Consider the following 22223-nt stretch of genomic DNA (forward strand, 5'->3'; position numbering starts at 1 on the left):
ATTCAGGTTGTCTTCACCACTGCATGATGTAAACGATAAGAGTCCCAGTTCTGAAAGCAACATTTCCACAGAATTTTCTTGTATAAGGGAATGACAAATCCTCATATCTGCTCAAATATGTTGCCACACTGAAGCGCTGCACAGCCATGAGAAGTCGTCTGACAACAGTGCTGGGTAAAGATACTTACAAATTAGTCCAGTTACTCTGAATTCTCCACTGGGTGGAATAAAATGCATTTCATTACAGAGACTTCTTCTGACCACAGGAATACTTGCACTCCTATATTTTTAGCTGAAGTGCTTCCAAGAGAACTAGAAGCTGAAAAAGAGCTGGAGTCCACAGAGACTAAACCTCTTTGGCAGCTGTTCCCAAATGTCAGGTGTGACCCCAAGTGGGGTCACAGAGATGCGTAGTGTATGGAGGATGCCATTTTGCACCGCACAGCATGACCTCACATGTACAGTGCATGCCAGTTCATGATGAATGGAGGACACCATTTTGCTCTTCAAAACATGGTGTCCTCCATGTTATCTGAGGAGGAAATACTACATTAAAGTGAGCTCATACCTGTAAATAAATTGGGAAGTGCTGCCGTAACACGTACATTACCCATAAGATATACTTCTATTATTTTGAAACAAATGACATCCTGAGTGGCGCTGAAAGCCAGTAACCAGCAAAAGGAACAGACTGAAAAGCTTCAGTAAATCAGCTGGTGCTGAAGGACCAGGAGCTCCTGACTCACTTCTCTTTCCTTACAAAATTGACCTTGATGGATATAGTTTCCAGAGAAGTTTATCTCTGGTGACAGCTCTGGGAAATAAAGAAGCCAGAGATCTGAAAGTGATAGGAGTGGAACACAGGAAGAATCCAAGTCCATTAATAACATAAAGACTTCAAAGAGGGCCTTTGGTGAGAAAGCAGTCCCAAAGCTCCCACCAATGCAGACTAAGGATCTGACCATTTCAGATCCAAGAAGATCCCTATCCTCATTCAGCATCCCAAGGATTTAAGGATGTCACCTACACAAAGATACAATCAGAATCAACTTTCAGATCAGACACCCTAATCCAACTTCTAAAAAACCTAGTTTTTTGTTGACCTAGAGTGCCTCTGCCATGGCTTTTCAGAAGCTGGCAGATTCTAGCCTTAAAGAATTCAGCTGCTCTCCTTCCTGGAGACGGATCTGAAGTCATTGGATCTTAAGACCCTGAAGACCTTGACTCCACTCCAGATGGCTCCTAAGACAAGTTCTTGATTTCAGATGTCAAACTTTGGATCAGACATGCTCAAAAGCAGAAAATGTCTTACATGGAACTCTCTCATAGATCCTCTGACTCCAAGTCTTTCTCCAAAAGGAAAGCTTGATGCAAGATGCAAACACCCCATATGCCTTACAATCACAGGCTGAATGCGTATATACACACACCAAGCAAACATGTCAGACAGGGTCTGGATGTTGGTGAAAAATAATTTGGGCAGAGAAGAGCATTTTGTGAAGCTTGTTTTGCTCTTAATGCATATCATTAAAGCAACAAAGTCAGTGAACAGAAGCTGTCAACTCACTTAAAATGAATACCAAAACAAGAAACCACAAATTTCTAAAGCTAACAACTAGTCATGTGCAGAGAACAACATTTGGTTCTGTAACTGCACTGACAGATGAAGACGAAATGAAGCATGTTTAGAGGGTGGGATCCTTTGTATTCTCAATTCCAGAATGATGAACCAGAATCATTAATGTACACTCCTCAATTTTGCTGCTGCTAATGGTTCTGTGGTTCACCTGGCAGGACACATAATTCGTAAAGTGGAGATCTGTGGAGCCAAACAGAAAGGGGTAAAAATCAAACAAGTTATGTAGCTGTGCCCTTACAGCAATAGCAGAGTTAATTAATATGCTTACACTGATCATAAGCATACCAAAAACCAAGCTCACTAATTGCACAGAATACAATGTACGTTTTATCCAGAGTAACAGCAACAAAGCAACATAAACAAATATTTCAACTTGCCTTGAGCGCTGAAGACTTCGAGGAGAGGCAGGCTCATGGCCTGTCTGCTTGTCAGCTACTACTGGCTGCTGAGGTGCTGACTGTGAAGCTGGTCCTTGCTTTACACCTGGAGTAGTTACCTGCAATATTCAAAACTTGGGTCAGATTTCCTATGCATCATAAATCTCAAACATATGAACTAAAGAAACAAACATGGGAATTACCAGGTACAATCAGATCAATGATGTCTCTAGCCTGGTATCTTGCCCATCCAGTACTTTAAGTTTCATAGTAAGGTCAAATAAATCCTATTTCTTTACTGGCTCTACATTTACAGCACTTTTATTTTATGCAATGGGCATTTCTTTAAAATTTAACTTGGTTAAAAGCCATCTGCTATTTTCTTCAATACCCCACCACCACAGGCACCAATTTCTTTAGATAAATTTGACATCACTCAAACTTCCAATTTTTAATAACTAAAAGTTGCAATCAAACATCAACTATCCATTTCCTCCAAAGCACCAACATTGCTTCTAACACTAACTCTGTTGTACTACGCTATACACTTCACACTGAAGAGGTGTTATTCACTGTGAATGCTATGATTCAATTTTTTAAATGTATGTCAGGCCTTTGCCTCTAATGCCTTATTTCTCTACATTTTCAAATAGGGACCTTTAACAGCTCATTGAGAATTCTTACACAAAGTAGGCAACAAGTATGACATCTCTATTAGAAATGTACATCTGTTTGGCCCCCGATTGTAATGTTCTAATGACCATCCCCAAACCAGTAACTAGAATTCTTTGAGATGAGCCTCTGAATAATCACGCATATGAAATCAAGGTGCCTGATTGCAAGCAACTGGAATCTTCTGGATATCAGTGTCTGCTAGAGACACTTGTCTCTCCCTCCCTCGCCTTTTCACAGGGTTCCTTTCAGTTCTTTCCAACATGGAAATTCCTAAACTAAGACACTAAAGAAATGAAACAAGTGGGTAGCGACTGTGAATAGGCAGAGGTTCATCTCGAAGAAAGAGGTTACTTACTTTACACTAACTGGAGTTGGTTTTAGATCTTTTTGTCTGCACAGATTCCACTGCAGGCATGTGAGCACTCCAGTTGCACAAGCCTGAAATCTTTTAGCCAGCAACATCTGCTGGTGTTGCACATGTGCCACTCTTCACCTTTATGCCTCCTACAATGAGCATATAGAGGGTGAAGTAGCCCCAACCGCCACTCATTTTCTTCACTAATACAAAATATCCAGGTGAGGACTCTGTATCAAGGGGCAAGGAAGGTGGATCAAGGGATCCAAATGGAAAACTGTATCTTGAACTCCAGTTACTGTAAGCTAAGCAAGCTCTCCAAGCATTTGTCCATGTGAATCCCATTGTGGGTGACTGACTAGCAATAATCCCTCAAGAAAATGAACAATAAGAGTTCTAACCTAAATATTGACTACAGGACAATCCTGCCAAACTGGACTTGTGATCCAGAATCTTCCACAATGGAGAAGTAGTGATTGGTAAAACATATGAACAAAACTCCAAGTCGGTGCCCTATGAATCTTGGAAATAGGGACTCTCTCTTGAAATAACACTGAGCCCTAGTAGAGCGAGTCCTAACTTGAGAGAGAAGGGGCAATTTATTTAATGTATAAGAAATCTTAATGCCGTCTGAAACCCACTCAAAGTGAGAGGAAAAGGCTAGCCTTTTAGACTTGTCACCAAAAGCCACAATAGTCTGGACGATTTACAAAATGGTTTTGTTCTGGTAAGATTAAGGCGATAAAACCCCTAAGAACATTTAGTGTGTGGAATTTAGCTTACGGAAGAGAGCTATGATGTTTAGGAAAAAATACTGGTAAAATATAGACTTTTTTTTTTGTGAAAATCTAAAACCACTTTTGGTAAAGATTTTGGATGAGGCCCGAGAGTAAATGTCTTTATGACATACAGTTAATGGCTTGGCAAAAGCCTGAATTTTTATCACTCCGTGAGCCAAGATGACGGCTACCCAAAATACTGTTTTAATACATTGGTAATATAATGAACAGGACAATATGGGTTCTAAGGGAGGGTTCATCATGAATCAAGCCCTTTTAAAATCTTGATACCATGGGGTGAGAAAAAATTCAAATTACTCACATGGGTGATATGCCAATATAGCAGCCAGATGACTGGTAGTTAAGAGAGTCCTGAGTGTTTCAAAGTCAACAAGTAGTCCAAAATAGTTAGAATAGAAGAGACTAAGCGCTGAATGGACCATAATGAGAAATGCTTCCTTTTAGCTTGACACGTCTTTCTAATAGAGGCCACTCTGCTTTGAATTGAAACCTCTTGCACAGCTGCATAACAAACTTCTATCCATAGAAGTTTGCCACCTAGCCTCCATGATGTTAGATGCAGAGATGCTGGATCCAAGTGCAGCACCTGGTTTTAGTTTTGTAAAATGATTTCTAGGAGGTTCAGAAGTAGAAGAGGTGGACTAAGTGATAGATGCATCAGGTTGGAATATGAGAATGATATGCCCAGGTTGGAGCTATTGAGTCACACAAGCTGCATTGTATAATGATGCAGACTCTCACTCTGTTAAGACTGAAGGTGTGAAAAGAGGTGATTCATCATGGAAAATCTTTCTTGAGGAAGGTATGCTTTTGCTGACCTGGAATCCAGTTCTGCCCCTATAAACACTATGTATTCAGCAGTGGTGAGAACAGACTTGTCTCAATTGATCTTGAGGCCTTGTCTGGAAAAGTGCTATAGAACTGAGCAAACAATACTTGCAACCTACTGTGATGAATCTCTACTGATACTCTGGGCTCAGGAAAATGCTTCTGAGAAAGACTGAAAGGACCAACCTCTGACCGCTGGAGGGAGCTGATTATCCAAAGTGTGGTTTTCTTGGTCACTGATCCTCTCAAGGAATTCTCAGCCCAGAAAAAAAGGAGTGATGAGATCCTTAACCTTGTGGTAGTCTGGGAGCATCTTTTTCACAAAGTCTGAGGCTCTTCTTCTGCATCAGGAAGAGCCTCTTTCACCATGTGCAAACTTCTCTCTCCTTCATACAAGCTTGTTTTATTGACTACAGCCCAGAAAGCCCATCAAGATGCTAGCTCAAGGAGCAAGTGTGCTCCCATGAGGAAGTTTCTCTCCCCATTTAAATAAACTAATGGCTGGTTTTGTCCATGACAGATCCAGAAATCACTTTAGACACAGCCTCGTTCACTATGATAATGGGGGGTGGGGGGAGAGAAGGGGTCGGAGATTGAGGTTCTATGAGGAAGTACTACTGCAACAGACACCATTGAAGGTGTGGGGGGGGTTGTTTTAGCCTTCTGAGATACAAATGCCAGCCAAATACAGCAGCAGCTTTTCTGCTTATTGCTCTTGTGATGTTGGCAGACCAGGTGCAGCTCATACCAGAGCCCTTAGGCCTCAAGGAACACTGACAAACACATAGCAAGAAACTAGTGTGGCTCATCTGTGTGTCAACATCTGTTTTAACAATGCTAAGTTTATAAGAACGTGTTTAGACTTGATGAAATACTTGTAGGATGATGCATGTACTGATCTCACTTATAACATCTGTATCCCATGGTGTAAAAATTATATTGAGTGTTTGCACTGTAAACCTCTGCAACTGTGTAACTCAAACAGGAACGAAGCATTAATTAAAATAAAGAAGGCCCACTGAAACCAAATGAGCCATTGTAAAACATCAAAGGACATCATAACACCAAAAGACTTTGTTGACTGCCCCTGCAACACATGCACCCATGAAGAGGAGACTGGGGCAAACACTGAGGGAATAAACTCTGAACTCTGGGGGAATAAAAATCCCTGAACAGAAGGAATTGTATCACTATGCTGCTTGGAATTTGGAGAGGGCAATATTTCTAAGCATAAACAAGGGATCCCCAAGCTGCTTAGCTTGGGTTACCTTTAGAGAACATTAAAGCTTGTATACCGCAGCCATTTCTATTACCTTTTGGAACCTAAGACTAACTCATTTATGCATGTATATTTACCAGCTTTAACCTTATAAATGACATTTCTTTTTCGTAATTAATAAATCTGAGTTTATTATAAGACTGGCTACAAGCTATGTCTTTGGTGAGAGATCTAGGATGCAACTTATCTGAGATAAGTGACTGGTCCTTTGGGACTGGGAGTAACCTGAATATTATTGTAATTTTTGGTGTAAAGGGATCATCTATCACAAAGGCAGACTTGCCTGGGTGGCAAGACAGATAAGGGGACTGTCTGTGACTCTATGTGAAGGCTGTTACTGTGCTTGACAAGTTTACATCTGATACTCTACTGGAGAAATCCAAGCATAGAACACACAACCAGTTTGGGGTTTGTGTCTTGGTTTGTAACAGTTGGCACTCATGCTCATGAGCTACTCCAGACAGCTTGATAACTCTGAGTAAAACAAAAATCAAATTGGAAAAGAAAAAGAGGGGAGTGCAAAAAGCAGAAAAATAATGCTGGATAATGCCTGAAACATTCCAATATTTGTTCTGTTGAAACCATGGCACTGAAGAACATCTTTCCTTTTGTAAGAATAACAAATTTCATACGGAAATCATCCAGATGACAGACAACTCCATAATGTCAGTTTCAAAGAGTCTCTTAATGGAAGTGCAGTTCTACTATGAAAAGTTTTCTGGAACTCTTCCTCTTCATCATTTTATACTGACAAAGTACTTCTGTGCCTTATATCGATAAGCTTACACTTCTCTACATAATTACGCATCAGTAATATATAAAACTTCCATAAATGGTTTCTTTATCCCTTCTTCAAATTATAGGTTACCACCATTCTGTCCAATGTTTACCACTTGCACGTAAATCATTAAGCATCTTACCTTTGGCTGTGATGATACAGGGGGCGTATTCATCAAAGGTTTCAGAGGAACTGTGTTGGTTTGAGGCGTGCTTATTCTTGGAGAAACATATGACCTTGGCGATGAGGCATCCGAAGTTAAAGACATTGGAGACTGATTAGATGGCTGAGCTATAAAAAGAAATCATGACAATATTTTATAGCATCTTTTTCCACCTAAGCGTAAAAGCTGCTTAATGAGAAAGGAAACTCAAAATAAAAAGCATAATAAAAACACACTTAAAATGCAAAGAAAAAACAGATCCTACTTCATGATCGGAAGAGAAGTTACAAAAACGCTCAGCTCCTGAGAACAAGAGCTATTGGGTGCTGAGCATTTTTGCAAAATATGATCAGTTTATTTAGATATCTATACAGAAGCAGAACTCTTAATAATCTGGTTTCAACTCAGTGCGCTAAGCACTTTTGAAAGTCTGGACCTTTAAATATGGAGAGGAATTTGAGTTTTATTTAAATTAAATAATTTATTAATTAAATAATAAATTAAATAAATAATTAAATTAAAATTCATAATGTAAAGTGCTCAATCCAATTAAACTTAATTTCCCAAGATACTTCATCTAGAAGAATGAAATATGTATGTAGCAGCTACCTAAGGCTCTCATCATTAATTAAAAACAAGAACAAAACAACTCAAACCAACGCTGCCAATAAGTTTTTTAATTCTATTGTCATTAAAAAAACAAACACAAAATCCCACCACACACACACCACAGAAACCATAAGGCTTTTTCTATCAAGCTCCTTTCAATCTCCAGCTCTACTGTAAATAAACTAGCACCTTACCAACATGCCTCCAAAAACAGAGTTTATATTGTACCTGGTAGGTTAACATCAAAACTCTGGCGGACTAAAGAGGTATGGGTAAGGAAGTACATTCCAAAGTCAAAGATCGCTCTCAGAAAAATGTTTCACAATCTCACTTAAAATGAGGTTCAAGATTAAATTGATGGACTCCAGGTTACGCGCCTCTACTGATCACAAACACAGAAGTATCATGAGAAAAAGGTATTCTTATGTAACCAGCCTCCGGTACCCAATGCTTAATATTCTGTTCTTCTTCTGTGCAACAGATTAATCTAAACCTTCTATCAGAAACGTGCAGTGCCTGAATGCTGAGTTCCCAAAAGCAGTTTGGTATTAATCCACACATTATTTATCAAGTCAGAGAATCAGAAAATTTAAGACAGAAGAGACCTATTAAAAGTTCATCTAATCTAGTCCATCGGCCAACTATTTCTTGAGCATAGGCTGTGTCACATCTTATGTTAAGAAAAGTCCTCAACTTCTACTGTATCAGACAGGGAGGGTAACATACAACTTCAGATGAAAGTTTAATTACCAGTGTTGACATTCAGTGACAGAGTTTTAGTTATACTGACCCTTGTATAATGTACTCTGAAAATTTTACATAAGGGAAAGTGAGACTTTAAATACCTTGTGCAGATAGTTGTGCAGCTTGAGAAATCAGGGAAGTAATATTGAAAGCAGATGGTCCAGCAGTGAGAATCTTATGGAGTATAGACTGCAGAGAGGCTTGTGTCACAGCTGCTGTAAGAACTAAACAAATAAGTTTTAGCAGTGTTTTCTAAGTTCCTGTTCAAACATAAAATATGTTCAAAGTTGTAAAGCAAAGCACAAAACCCACTGTCTAATATGGGTGCTTAAAGTTAAACTCCGAAATCCAGATTTAGATATTTGAATAAGTGGACTGATTTTCATTGACAGTGATATGGATTCTATACACAAAATGTTAATTGCCTATGAATGATTAATGTTTAACTTAAAAAGTTAAATAATATTAGAATCCAAAGATCAAAAGGCCATTTATTGTGCCTTGCTCTAGACAATACTGAATGTGCGTCTGTTTAGACTCTTTCAAGTTAATTATCCTGTTTTTAAACTCTGAAAAGAACCTATCCCCGTCTCAATTTGTCAAAATGCAAAAAATGTCATTGGTCTCTGGAAACCTGCAAATGCTCTACAGCTCACTGCCTGCCTTTGTTCTACAAAGCCAGGGAAGATTCTGTTCCATTAATAAAAAACCTAGTAGTTCAATTAGCTTTAAAGAGCTATTAGAAACTTCAGCATTCATGAACAGTGATTTAACAACATATTAGAATATGAGGGTGAACTGCAGAAGGTTGATGGAGAATCAGCTGAACTAGCATCAGCAACAGAAAAGGGAAAGAGGAAGAGGTTACTCACTTTGTGCAGTAACTGGAGTTCTTCAAGAAGCATCCCCTTATGGGTGCTCCACTTTAGGTATGCACGCACCTCATGTGCCTTTTATCCGAGATTTCACCCATTTCACCCAGGCATGCACTCCAGACATCCTTGTGCCCCATACCCAGGATACATAGAGCTGTATGGGCAAAGTGCCCTCAGTTCCTTCTTTATCACTAAGTCCCATGTTATGAAACTCTGAAGCAGAAGGTAAGGACTGTGGGTAGTAAAGCATCCATAGGAACGCCCTGAAGAAATCCAGTTATTGCACAAGGTTAGTAATCTCTCCTTCAAGTAGCGTCCCTAAAGGTGCTCCACTTCTAGTGACACCTGAGCAGTAACCCTGGAAGGAGAAAGGAGCTTCACAGTCGAGTCCAACACTGAAGACAGAACTGCATTATCAACTGTAGCATCTGAGTCGGCAGCATGAATCTAGGCATACTGTTTGAAGAAAGTATGCACTGAAGACCTGGTTGCCCCTCTACAAATTTCACCCACTGGGACACCTTCCAATAGTGTCACAGAAGTAGACTGGGATCTTGTAGAATGGGCGTGCTCCCTAAAAGAAGGTTGAAATTGATAGTTTCATAACAAGAGATGATACATCCAAAGATCCATCCTGAGAATCTCTTGATTGGAGACTGTGGAAACTCTGGATCTGTCTGCAAATGGAACAGTTTGGGAGCCTGCCTTTCTGAAAGATTTGGTACTATCCAGATAGAAGTCTAATGATCTTCAGACATTCAAAGTGATATCCAAAGAGAAACTTTCTCCCTGGTCTGCTGTGGTTTTGGGAAAAAGACTGGAAGACAAATAAGTTGGTTAATATGCAGTTCAGAAGATACCACCATATCCTAAGTTTCAACCAAAGGTAACGAAACTTTCTCCCCAAATACTGTAAAGAGAGGATCTGCCATTAAAGCCCCCATTTCCCCGACTCTTCAGGCATAAGTGATGACTACCAAGAAAGCTGTTTTCATGGACACAGGTGAAGGGAACATGTAGCAATGACTAAGAGGGAGGTTTAATGAGACAGTCAAGGACTAAATTTAAATATCATGCACAGACGGGCTTGCTAATCTGTGGAAAAAGGTTAATCAAACCTTTGATGCATCTTGCTGTCATGAAGTGAGCAAACACCTGAGAATCCCTCAACAGAGGAATGAAAGGCTGTTATTGCCACCACATGTATCTGGATGGAACTCCTGGAGAGACCAAAGTTTTTCCCAATTCCTCCAAGTAGTCAAGGACAATAGAGAGAAAGGAGTGAACCAGTGAAAGTGGTCACTGGGTATACCACTTCCATTTCTGAAAGTGTTTCATGAAGATGTCTTCCTGCTGTTTAACAATACCTGCTGTACTTCTGCAGAACAAGAAGTCTCTATCCCTGAGAACCACTGAGTAACCAAGCTCTGAGACAAAGAATTCCCAGGTCGGGATGGAGAGTCCAGCCGGAATTCTGAGACATTAGGTGAGGAATGAACGGAAGACAACACCATACTAGAAGCTAGACAAATCAAGTAAGGGTACCAGACTTCTCTGCTAAATTGGAACTACTAAAATGGCCTTAGATTTGCCATTTTTTATTTTGTTCAATACAACCAAGATCAGCTGTGCTGGAGGATATACACAGAGAAAGCCCACCATCCAATGAATGAGGAAGGAATCCTGCAGAGACTGAGGACCCAAGTCTTCATCTGGAACAGAATTTTATGCACTTCCTGTTAATGGTGGTGGCAAAGAAGTCCACTTATGAGAACCCCCAAGTCAGAAAAAATCAGTTTGAAAACTCATGTATCCAGCTCCCACTCAATCTTGGGAGAAATGCCTGCTGAGATCATCAGCCATAGTGTTTTGTACACCTGGGGTGAAAGACGTTGAAATGAGGATGTGACTGGCTATACACCAGTTCCATAACTTTACTGTTTTGGCACAAAGAGAGGGGAATCTTGCCAGCCCTTCATGGCAGATGTAGAACACGCAGGCCACACTATCTGTAATGACCTTGAGAGATGTGCCCCTGATTAATGGAAGGAAGGAAGGGGATAACAGGGTTCCTGACAGCTCTCAGAGCAGGTGACTGGGAAGATGTACTCTCCATAGTAGAGGGGAGATTCCTGTGCAAAGATCTGGGAATCAATAGGAATCCTTAACATATTCCAGTAGTGGTTCAGATAGTGAAGATTCAGATCGTTGTCTACCCTCTGCAGCAGGTAATGGAGAGGTAGTATGCACTGGGGAAAGATATGGTTTTGGTGACCCAGTAGATCTTGGCACTGAGAAGTGCTCCATACCCGTTAGCAGTGGGGACTCCAGTTCATCAAAAACAAAAAGATCCCTGAAGTATCCCAATTCTTGCAATACTGAATGTAGCTGATTTGAAGTCAAGTAAGGCTCCACAACAGTCAGGGTTGGTACCAATATTGACTGTTTCAGCAGTATCTAGCTCAAAGATGGGGTCGGTACTCAGGGCACTTATTGTCTTGGAGGCACGTTTCTAACAGAAAGTGCCAATACTGAAGACGCTGACAATTTCTGGCACACCAGAGCAGAAGACTGGGATACTGGTTTGGGTACAGAGGTCGATGTTACCAGCCTCCTGGAGTCTCTCAGGTTCTCTTCTGAGGACATGATTCATCAGCACCAAGGCATGCTTAGTACCATGGCTCTTAGCAGAACTTGAAGGCTTTGATGAGCTCCCAGTACTAGAACTGCTTGGTGCTTTAAATGTACCTACTGTGGGACCTGTGGTGCCCTGGGATGACAGAGATTTCTTCAAAGGCGGCTTTCTGGTGGGAGACCACTTCTTTTTCTTGAAGCACCATGAGTATATTTGGCTTTATCCCACAAAGATCTCAGTGATCAGGGTACAGAGGTTGCACTAAATGTAGCTGAAAATAAGTATACAGGGGGATCCTCTGAGCCAGAGTCCAAAGCTGGTTTCAGAGCTAGCTCAGAGACAAAATTTTGGGGAAATTTAAACTTCTCTTTCTGGACTTGCTCATAAAAGTAGTACTGATCTTACACATGGATGGCATAGGGGTGTCCCCTAAACAGTAGAGGCACCGAGAATGAGTTGCTAATTGGGATGAACTTCCAGCAAGAAAGGAAGCACTTGAAGGCCGGAAACATGGCATAACAAACAATGACAATCCTTAGGGAAGGCCTCACAAAAAAAGTGGGTGGGGAGAGACAGGGTGTTCAATGGAAAAACCCCTAACAGTGGAAAAGGGAGCTATCCAACTAATAGTGACAATTAACTAATTGGACTAAACTAATTACACCAGGGGTCCCCAACACTGGGACATCTATGTGCAGCCGCGTACTGGCCAGCAGATAAGCATCCACTGAAAAGCGGCGTCATCAAGAGGAGTCACCACCAAAATGCCGCTGATTTTCGGTGATGACACCTTTTGACATTGCTGCTTCTTGGCGGATGCTTGTTGGCTGACCATGGTCTTCAGTGGCTCGTCGTCCGGCACCCGCCACCCGGAAAAGTTTGGGGACCACTGAATTACACTAAGCTACCGTAAAGGTGAACACCAAGAAAAACTGGAAGTGAGCATATTAAAGGCTCCATCTTAGGCCATTGAGAAGGAACTGAGCGGGGTTATCCCATGCAGCTCATATATGCTAAGCATGAGGCACAAAGATGTCTGGAGCACACAGGTAAGCCAAATGAGCATTGCTACCACAAATCTCCAATCAAAGGAACATGGGGCACATGCACCTCTGAAGTGGCGTGCCCTTAGGTACACTATCTGAAGAAGGTCTTTAATTTATTAAGGTCATGCAGCCTATCCTTTCCATACTGATAGCCAGATACATGTCCCAGACAAAAGAACGAAACCAACAAAGCCCCCAGTTCCAATGAGACTACTTGTGCACATAAATTATCTTGCTAATTAAGTATTTATATATTACATTTTATATAGTAACTTATACGGCAAGTTTAAAAAGTTAAATTAGAAACTAACAGCACAGCTAAGTTTACCCAGGTACTCATTTGTCTATGTTGCACAATTTTACTCCCCTTATTTTAAGTAGGACTCCATCTATTATGGTTTTATATTCTGTTATACATTGGATTTGCATAAATAAAAGTTATAAAGTAAGATTACATTAATTTTTTGTACAATTCTTACCTTCATTTATTTTGGATATATCTACACTAGAATTATTAAGCTGCAGGGTGGCTTGAAGAGCAGGCAGCAGCTGTCGAAGGAGATTTGGGTCCTGCAGTAATGGAGGAATTGGTGATTGTGGGACAGGTGAGACAGGGACTGTGGAAGTAGCAGGTGCAGAAGTTGGATTCAGTCCAGAAGCAGATGATGTTGAAGGAGTTGTGCAAGAATGGGATACAGACTTGTCCACGGATGCAGACTCTGAACAGAAGACAAACATTAATTTAGTTTTTCCTTCCCAATAAAGTGCATTATTACAGTTCCTCACTAGTACACTACTCTCACTAAATATGAAGTATTCGCTTCTTTCTTATTGTCTCTCACAAGGATTATTAAACACAAAAGTGTGTGTCCGGGAAACTGAAAGACCTTATGACATACTGTTATTGGGACTTATTTTACTGCAGCTTAGTATAAAAAAGGAATAGAAATCTTATTTTCAGAACCTGCAATGTTTTAGGTAAAACACAGCAAAATATCTTACCATGAGTTCCATTATTACAATGGCTTCCAATTTCTTACTGGAAGGAATCACAATGAAAGTTGCCAGTGATATGACAGGCACACTGAGCGTACTTTTCATGAAGCAAGATTTTTACCTTTATTACTATGAAACTTCATTTTCTTGCTAAATTTTAATTTCATCATGCACTTAATCCAGTTTATTGCAGGTCTGCCCTTGACTGCTATACATTTTCTTTTTAGAAAGTATAGGTATATTATACAAACACTCCTAAGAACTCCATGGATTTGACCAAAAGATGGGATGACGTGTCAAATTTTGGGTTACAAATCAAGACCTTCACTACAGACCAGAATACAAGCAATTAAAAAACAAAGATAGGATCTGCCAAATGGGATACGAACAAGTTTATATAATGTGGTATCCTGTCTCTGACAGTGAGCAGTACCAGATGTGTCACTGTCAGAACAGTGGTAGGCAACCTGCGGCATGCAAGCTGATTTTCAGTGGCACTCACACTGCCTGGGTCCTGGCCACCGGTGGTGGGGGGTGGGTGGGAGCAGGGCGACTCGGCATTTTAATTTTAAATGAAGATACTTAAACATTTTAAAAACCTTATTTACTTTACATATAACAATAGTTTAGTTATATATTATAGAAAGAGACCTTCTAAAAATGTTAAAATGCATTACTGGAAAGCAAAACCTTAAATTAAAGTGAATAAATGAAGACTTAGCACACCACTTCTGAAAGGCTGCCGATCCCTGCTACAGAATGATGTGCCAGCAGAGAAAGTTTCTTCTCTGTTTCTGTTTAGAGTTTGGCTTATGTCCTGAAGCATCATCAGGACTTGCATCCTTTATATTTTTCACTTAATTTAACCCAAGTGTCAATGCTTATTATCTATATAGATGTCTACTCCTTTTTGGAATCCTACTAAACTCTTGAACTCAAAATTAAATTCTGTGGCAATGAGTTCCACAGAATATGCAGGTTAAAAAAGGGCTTTCTTTAACCAATCTTGCTTTCATTTTACATTAATATCCCCTAATTCTTGTATTTTGAGAAGAAGTGAAGAAGAGCACTCTCATTTATTATTGCTAAGCCATGAATTATTTTCTAGACCTCTATAACCCTTTTTTCCTTTAGGAAAAGAGCAGTCCATCCAGTTAATCTTAGTTCAGCAAGGACTGACTTTAGTTACTCAATCGATTAATGAGCAATGTTAACAGGATTCAGAATAAGGAAGTCCCATCTAGCTCATCTTGGAACAATGGTTGTAACACGACATGTGGAAAACGGGGAAATGAACCTTCTCATCCACTGTCCTTTATCTTAGCCACCAAAGAAAACTATGTTACAGTTCCTAAAGTTGTGTGATCTATATAGCATGAGAGGTACTTTTCACAATGTCATTGCCCAGAAGAGTTTGCGAAGTAGTTTCACATGCAACAAATGGATCTTAAAAGCAGAGCATAGATGGAGAAGGAAAGAGTGGTCATAGGATTATTATACAACCATCCAATAACTGGTGCACAGCATAGCTCATCATTTATTATCCCTTCCTCATTTAAACAGCAAATCCTTATTAAAGGTTTTGCTCATAAAAATACTATGCATAAAACGTTAGTATTCAAAGTAAACAGTACGTTAAAATAATTTGCAGGAGAGGTGCAAAATAAGAACCCAACTATAGTAATGGTACCTTTACAAAAATGTTAAGTTATGACTAAAACCTCAAAAATATCATACACACAAGTAACATCTGAAGTTACTTGTAACAGACAAGTCAAGGAAGTGTGTATGGTTATGTACATAAATTACCTACTGTTCTGAGAGCTTTACAAAAAATAGATAACAATGATAGTTAAAGGGAAAAGAACAATAAATTCAACTGCCAGGACCATTTTCAAGTAATGTTTAGATTTTTAAGTGTCACTTTAGTTGTTTGCTCTTAAAACAACCCACAGTTCAACACTATTCAATGCAAACATACAAAGATACTGAACTCCAGGAAACCTGTAAAGATATTTTGGTTTATTTGAACTCATTTGGATAAACATGTCAACAGAACTACAAAAAGCAACAAAGAATCCTGTGGCACCTTATAGACTAACAGACGTATTGGAGTATAAGCTTATGTGGGTACCACGAAAGCTCATGCTCCAATACGTCTGTTAGTCTATAAGGTGCCACAGGACTCTTTGTTGCTTTTTACAGATCCAGACTAACATGGCTACGCCTCTGATAATAGAGCTACAATAATTCATATGATCCTATTAGGTCCTTCAGTCAAAAATGGATGTTAGTGGAGCCAGTACTTGACTAACAACTCTGACTCTGTTCTAAAAATAGTACAGATTATAAAAATTTTATATATGTATGAGCTATACTTAAAAGCTAAACAACTCATTTTAAATATCAAACAGATAAAGAAAAATAAGTACTCAAAATTACACCTTTAGAATCAAATATCGCTTCAGTTAACATGCATTACTGCCGCTGCATCATATCTTCTCTGAACATAAGAACAGCCATCACAGATCAGACAAATGTTTTATCTAGCACAGTATACTGTATTCCAGTAGGGGCCAACGCCAGGTGCTTCAGATGGAATAAACAGAAATCCATCGAGTGATCCATCCCATCGTCCATTCCCAGCTTCTGGCAGTCAGAGGCTAGAAATACCCAGAGCATTGGGTTGCATCCCTGAGCATCTTGGCTAATAGTCACTGATGAACCTATCCTCCATGAACTTATCTAATTCTTTTTTGAACCAAGTTGTACTTTTCCCCTTCACAACATCCCCTGGCAACAAGTTAAACAGGCTTACTGTACACTGTGTGAAGTACTTCCTTTTGTTTGTTTTAAACCTGCTGCCTATTAATATCATTGGGTGAATCCTGGTTCTTCTGTTATTTATTCCTTCACATCCTTATTAACTTTCTCTACCTCACTCATGATTTAATAGATTTCTATCTCTCCCCTTTAGTCATCTCTTTTCCAAGCTGAACAATCCCAGTTTTTTAATCTCTCCTCATGCAGAACCTGTTCCATACTTCTAATCATTTTTTGTTACCCTTCTCTGTATCTTTTCTAATGCTAACACATCTTTTGAGATGGGGTGACCAGAACTACATGCAGTACTCAAGGTGTAGGTATACCATGGATTTATGTACTGGCATTATGACATTGTCTATCTTATTATCTATCTCTTTGCTAATGGTTCCTAACATTGTTAGCTTTTTTGACTGGGATTGCTCATTGAGTATATGTTTTCAGAGACCTATCTAAAACTCCATGATCTCTTCCTTGAGTGGTAATAGCTAATTTAGATCCCATCATTTTGTATGGATAGTTAGGATCAGGTTTTCCAATATGCATTACTTTTCAAGACTGAATCTCATTTGCCATTTTGTTGTCCAGTCACCCAGTTTTGTGAGATCCCTTTTACTGCTGGGGGAATTCTGAGTGCAGAATTCTGAGACACGTGCAGAAAACATGTCCCTCTGCAGATTTCTTTTGCTTCCCTGCAGAAAAGTGACAGGGAAGCAAAGGGAAGCTGGGGGTGTAGTTTGAGGGACACTGCCCCTCCGAGAGGCAAGGTGTTGGGGGGGAGGGTACATGGGGTCACCTGCCACTACCCCCTCCTCACTTCTGCAAACACAGAGCTATCTAGCTGAAAGACGGTACCGTTTGGCTCCGCAGACTTTGCAGCTGGATGCCACCTCCTAGGCCCTAGTGCCAATTCTACTCCCTTTCTGGGTGCTGGAAGCCATCCTGTTTTCTGTACAACAGTGAGTGCTCGTGGTGGGGCAGGGCAAGGGGGAGGGCTTAGGGAGAGAGGCAGTGGGGAAGGAAGGAGGTGGGGCAAGAGCCCAGCATGTGGCACCCCCTCAGCAGCAGCTCCCCCATTAAGCAAGCCGATCAACCCCCGACCCTAATGAGCCCCACCTTCCCTGCACCTGAACTACCCTGATGAGCCCCCAAGACACCGACCCCACTGATCTCCAATTGCATCCGGACTGCCACTCCAATCAGCCCCACTCTCCTGCACCCACAACCCTCCACTGCACCCCCACACCCAGACCCCTGGGCTCCAACCACCTTCACCTGGGCCCCCCTGCAGAGGCCGATTGCCCCTGAACCAGGAACCCTCCAACAAGCCCCTGTGCATCCAGATCTTCCACGGAGCCGCCTACACCCAGATTGCCCCACACAGAACTCTTTTAACCCACATCTGGATCCCCACACACTTAAACCCTCTACACTTGGATCCTGCTCGGCTGAGCCTGCTTGCCTACCCCGCTGTGCCTGGCACAGAGGGCCCCAGCCTGCTTCAGGGGCAGGCCCAGACCCTTGCGCTGTGTGAGGGTCGGGTGCAGCCCTGCAGGGTTATCTCCAACCTTCATGCAGTCAGTGGCCTGTGTTCCCCACTACCTATCTGGAGACAATTAAACTTTGTGGAATTTTAAAATATTGTGCACAGAATTACCTCAAGAGTAATCCTCTGTAACTCTTCACAGTCAGCTTTGGACTTAACTATCCGGAATAATTTTGTATGGTTTGCAAATTTTTCCACCTCACTATTTACTCATTTTACCAGATGATTTATGAATGTGTTGAACTGCACTGGTCCCAGTACAGATTTGTGAGGGACCCTGCCATTTCTCTCTCTCCACCAAGAAAACTGAACATTTATTCCTACCTTTTGTTTCCTATCTTTTAAATACATCTTTACATCAATATAACGCTGTCCTCGGGAGCCAAAAAAATCTTACCGTGTTATAGGTGAAACCATGTTATATCAAATTTGATTTGATCTGCCAGAGCATGCAGGCCCGCACCCTGGAGCACTGCTTTACCACATTATATCTGGATTCATGTTATATCGGGTGGCATTATAATGGGGTAGAGGTGTAATTACTAATCCATGAGACAACCCTTCCTTCTTACCCCATCACTGCCTACTTTGCTTAAGAGCCTTTGGTGAGGGGTCTAGGCAAAGGCTTCTGAAAGTCCAAGTACACTATATTCACAGGATCACCCTTGTACACATGATTGTTGAACTCCCTCAGAGAATTCTAATGGACTGGTGAGGCATGATTTCCCTGTACAGCAACCATGTTGACTAATCCCCAACCACTGTGTTAATCTGTGTGTCCGACAATTCTGTTCTTTACTATAGTTTCAACCAAGTTGCCTGGTACTGAAGTTAGGCTTACTGGCCTTCAACTGCCAGGATTGCCTCAGGAGTCTTTTTAATAATTGGTGTCCCATTAGCTATCCTCCGGTCATCTGGAACAGAAGCTGATTTAAATACCACTTAGCAATTGTGCAATTTCATATTTCAGTTCCTTCAGAACTCTTGGGTGAATAACATCAGGTCCTGGTGACATGTAACTGTTTGACAAATGTAATCTGTTCCAAAACCACCTCTAATGACCTCAATCTGGGACAGTTCCTCAAATCTGTCACCTAAAAAGAATGGCTCGGGCAAGGGAATCTCCCATATATCCTCTGCAGAAAAGACTGATGCAATGTATTCATTTAGCTTCTCCACAATAGCCTTATCTTTCTTGAGTGCTCTTTTAGCATCTCTGTCTGTTCAGTGGCCTTACTCATTTGTTTGGCAGGCTTCCTGCTTCTAGTGTACTTAAAACTCTTGCTGTTCATTTATGTCTCTTCTGCTAGTTGCTCTTCAAATTCTTTATTTGGACTGCGTAATTATACTTTTACACTTGACTTGCCAGAGATTACCTTCCTTTCTATTTTTCTTAGTATGATTTAACTTCCAATTTTTAAAGAATGCCTTTTTGCCTCTAACCTCTTCTTTTACTTTGTTGTTTAGCCACGGTGGCATTTATTGGTCCTCTGTTTTTTAATCTAAGGCATACATGTAATTTGAACCTCTATTATGGTTTTTTTAAAACGTTTCCATGCAGCTTATAGACATTTCACTTCTGCAACTGTACCTTTTGATTTCTATTTAACTAGCTTCCTCATTTTTGCATAGTTCTGCCTTCTGAACTTTTCCAGTGATAAATGTTTGGCACCGTCCACTAGTACTAGAGCTGCTGACAAACTTGTTTGTCTTAGCGACTGGCTGAGGAGGACTGAATGGACTTGTAGGCTCTGAAGTTTTACACTGTTTCATTTTTGAGTGCAGTTATGTAACAAAAAAAAAATCTACATTTGTAAGTTGCATCTTCACAATAAAGAGATTGCATTACCCTATTTGTATGAGGTGAACTGAAAAATATTATTTCTTTTGTTTATAATTTTTAGTGTAAATATTTGTAATAAAAAATAACACTGATTTCAGTTACAAAACAGAATACTATATATATATGAAAACATAGAAAAAATCCAAAAGATGTAATAAACAATATAATACCAATTGAAATGTAACAGTGGAATTAAAACTCTGATTAACTGCAATTTTTTTAAATTGCAATTAATTTTTGAGTTAATCACAGGAGTTAACTGCGATTAATTGACAGCCCTACAAAAAAGTTTAAATGCTTTGATCAGGCTATTCTCCTCCATCAGAGTTTACAGTCTGAAGTCAATGGAACTTGTGCTCCTAAGTCACTATGGTACTTCTGAAACTCCCACTTGTAGGCCCCTAAATATGGGCTTGAGAGCTTAACTTTAGATTTTTTTTTTAATGCTAGCCTTTCTATAAAAATTCATATTAACTTTGCTAATGTACTGAAAGTCTAAATAATTTTCCACTGATAATACTGAAACAGTTCTACTTTGAAGTGACAGGTTTTATACCACTTATGAGAAAAAGTAATGAACAATTTTAGCCCCCGATTCAGCAGAACTGCTTAACTTTAAGTACATGAGAAGTTCCATGTCAATGTGAATAGCAGTATGAATAAAGTTATGTACCTACTTAACTATTTTGCCTCCCAGCCTTACTTTGTAATATTTAATCTTTTGCTCACAGCAGGTTTTATTTCCTTTATTAAAAAGAGATACTCTATTGTAGTAACATTTTAAAAACAGCATATATAAACTAAAATTTGGTGCACTAAAGTTCCAATAGCACAAATTTGTCTTACAAAACCTCAGCCTGCTTTAAATACGACTTTTTTTGCATTTAAATTAATCTACCCTGTTATTTGAGAGCTTTTACATTTATTACTTTAAACTTTCTCTCCCTCTCTGGGCCCAAATTGGATTCATAACTAAAGCACATGATTTCAAAAGGTAGATAAAACCAACAAATACTTCCAATAAAACAAACCCTCTGAAATCTTTCCAAAATAGTTTTTATGATATATTACATTTATAAGATACATGATGGCATAATACAGCATAAAAATTTAGCATGCATTCTTTTCAGATTATATGCATAACTCATCTGCCGTTTCACCACTCATGGAGTTAAACAACCACACCAAACTCTTCATGATAAACACTTATTCCATACTATCATCATGTATTTCCTGTTTTTATGTATAATTTTTTAAAAATTTATTCACTTTTTAAGATCTCTTTTTTCACTTACTGCTTATTGTGAAGTGACTGGACTACTCTGGTCTCGCCAGTAGAGGGGAGTATGCTTTACAATATTTAAATAAAATTATATGCATGTACATAGAGCACAAAGAACCATAATTTCCCCTTATTCTTCAGCACATCCTTTGCTTAGCACTCGCAATATCACAGTTAAGACACACAACTTGCTTATGAATGTAAAGACTTTGATTTAACTAGAAGGCTTTTGGTAAAATTTCCTAGAATGTGAAATACTTAAAATATCGCCCTAACATTACATCATTAATGTCTCTTGCAAGGGAATGTTGAGTTCTCCAACTCTCAGCAAGAACGTATTTGCAGAAAAACTTGAGGTAGTCAAGTGACATGGATTCCATATGAAGCAGTTATCAGAGAAGTTAAAAATGCTTTTGCAATAAGATTAGCTGTCTGATTGCATCAGGTAATCAAAAAATGCACTGCATTTAGCAGCCCATATTCTAATGTTCTTAATTATTTTCAATATTCATCCAACAGCAGAAACTAGGATTCCCTGATAAAATTTATTGTGATTAATTACTAGTTCCCTAGCCATTTGCTAGGGTTCAATTGGGTGTTTAGAACTATATAAAATCCTTTGAATCTGCTACAGCAGCATGAGAACAGAGTTGAAGTTATCCAATTTTGGGTTGAACTGAACATGTCTCGAAGTGATAAGTCCTTGGGTGGCTGTTAACTTAATGTTATCTTTAAATTAAATTAAAATTAAATTAAATTAATGGAGATATACCTATCTCCTTGAACTGGAAGGGACCCCGAAGGGTCATCTTCAGAAACAATGCTATCTAGAGGAGTGATGCAAAAACATGGCTTTTTGTAAAGTGAACTACCCACATGTACATCAAGTTTGAACTCTTAAGCCTTGGCTACACTCACACTTTACAGCAC

At 39.7% G+C, this 22223-nt stretch overlaps 1 protein-coding gene across 3 annotated transcripts in view; it reads right to left on the bottom strand.

Moving 5' to 3' along the window:
• Positions 1–22223, bottom strand: part of WAC (WW domain containing adaptor with coiled-coil) — a 126145-nt gene that overhangs the window by 16904 nt on the left and 87018 nt on the right. For all 3 annotated transcript variants that reach the window (XM_050939083.1, XM_050939082.1, XM_050939084.1), the window contains 4 exons: positions 13283–13522; positions 8349–8471; positions 6874–7022; positions 2017–2135 (listed from right to left, as the gene is read on the bottom strand). In XM_050939083.1, the coding sequence (XP_050795040.1) occupies positions 2017–2135; positions 6874–7022; positions 8349–8471; positions 13283–13522 (631 nt within the window). The remainder of the gene's footprint in view (positions 1–2016; positions 2136–6873; positions 7023–8348; positions 8472–13282; positions 13523–22223) is intronic.

The sequence above is a fragment of the Gopherus flavomarginatus genome, chromosome 2 (assembly GCF_025201925.1).
Source record: "Gopherus flavomarginatus isolate rGopFla2 chromosome 2, rGopFla2.mat.asm, whole genome shotgun sequence".
Classification (NCBI taxonomy): domain Eukaryota; kingdom Metazoa; phylum Chordata; order Testudines; family Testudinidae; genus Gopherus; species Gopherus flavomarginatus.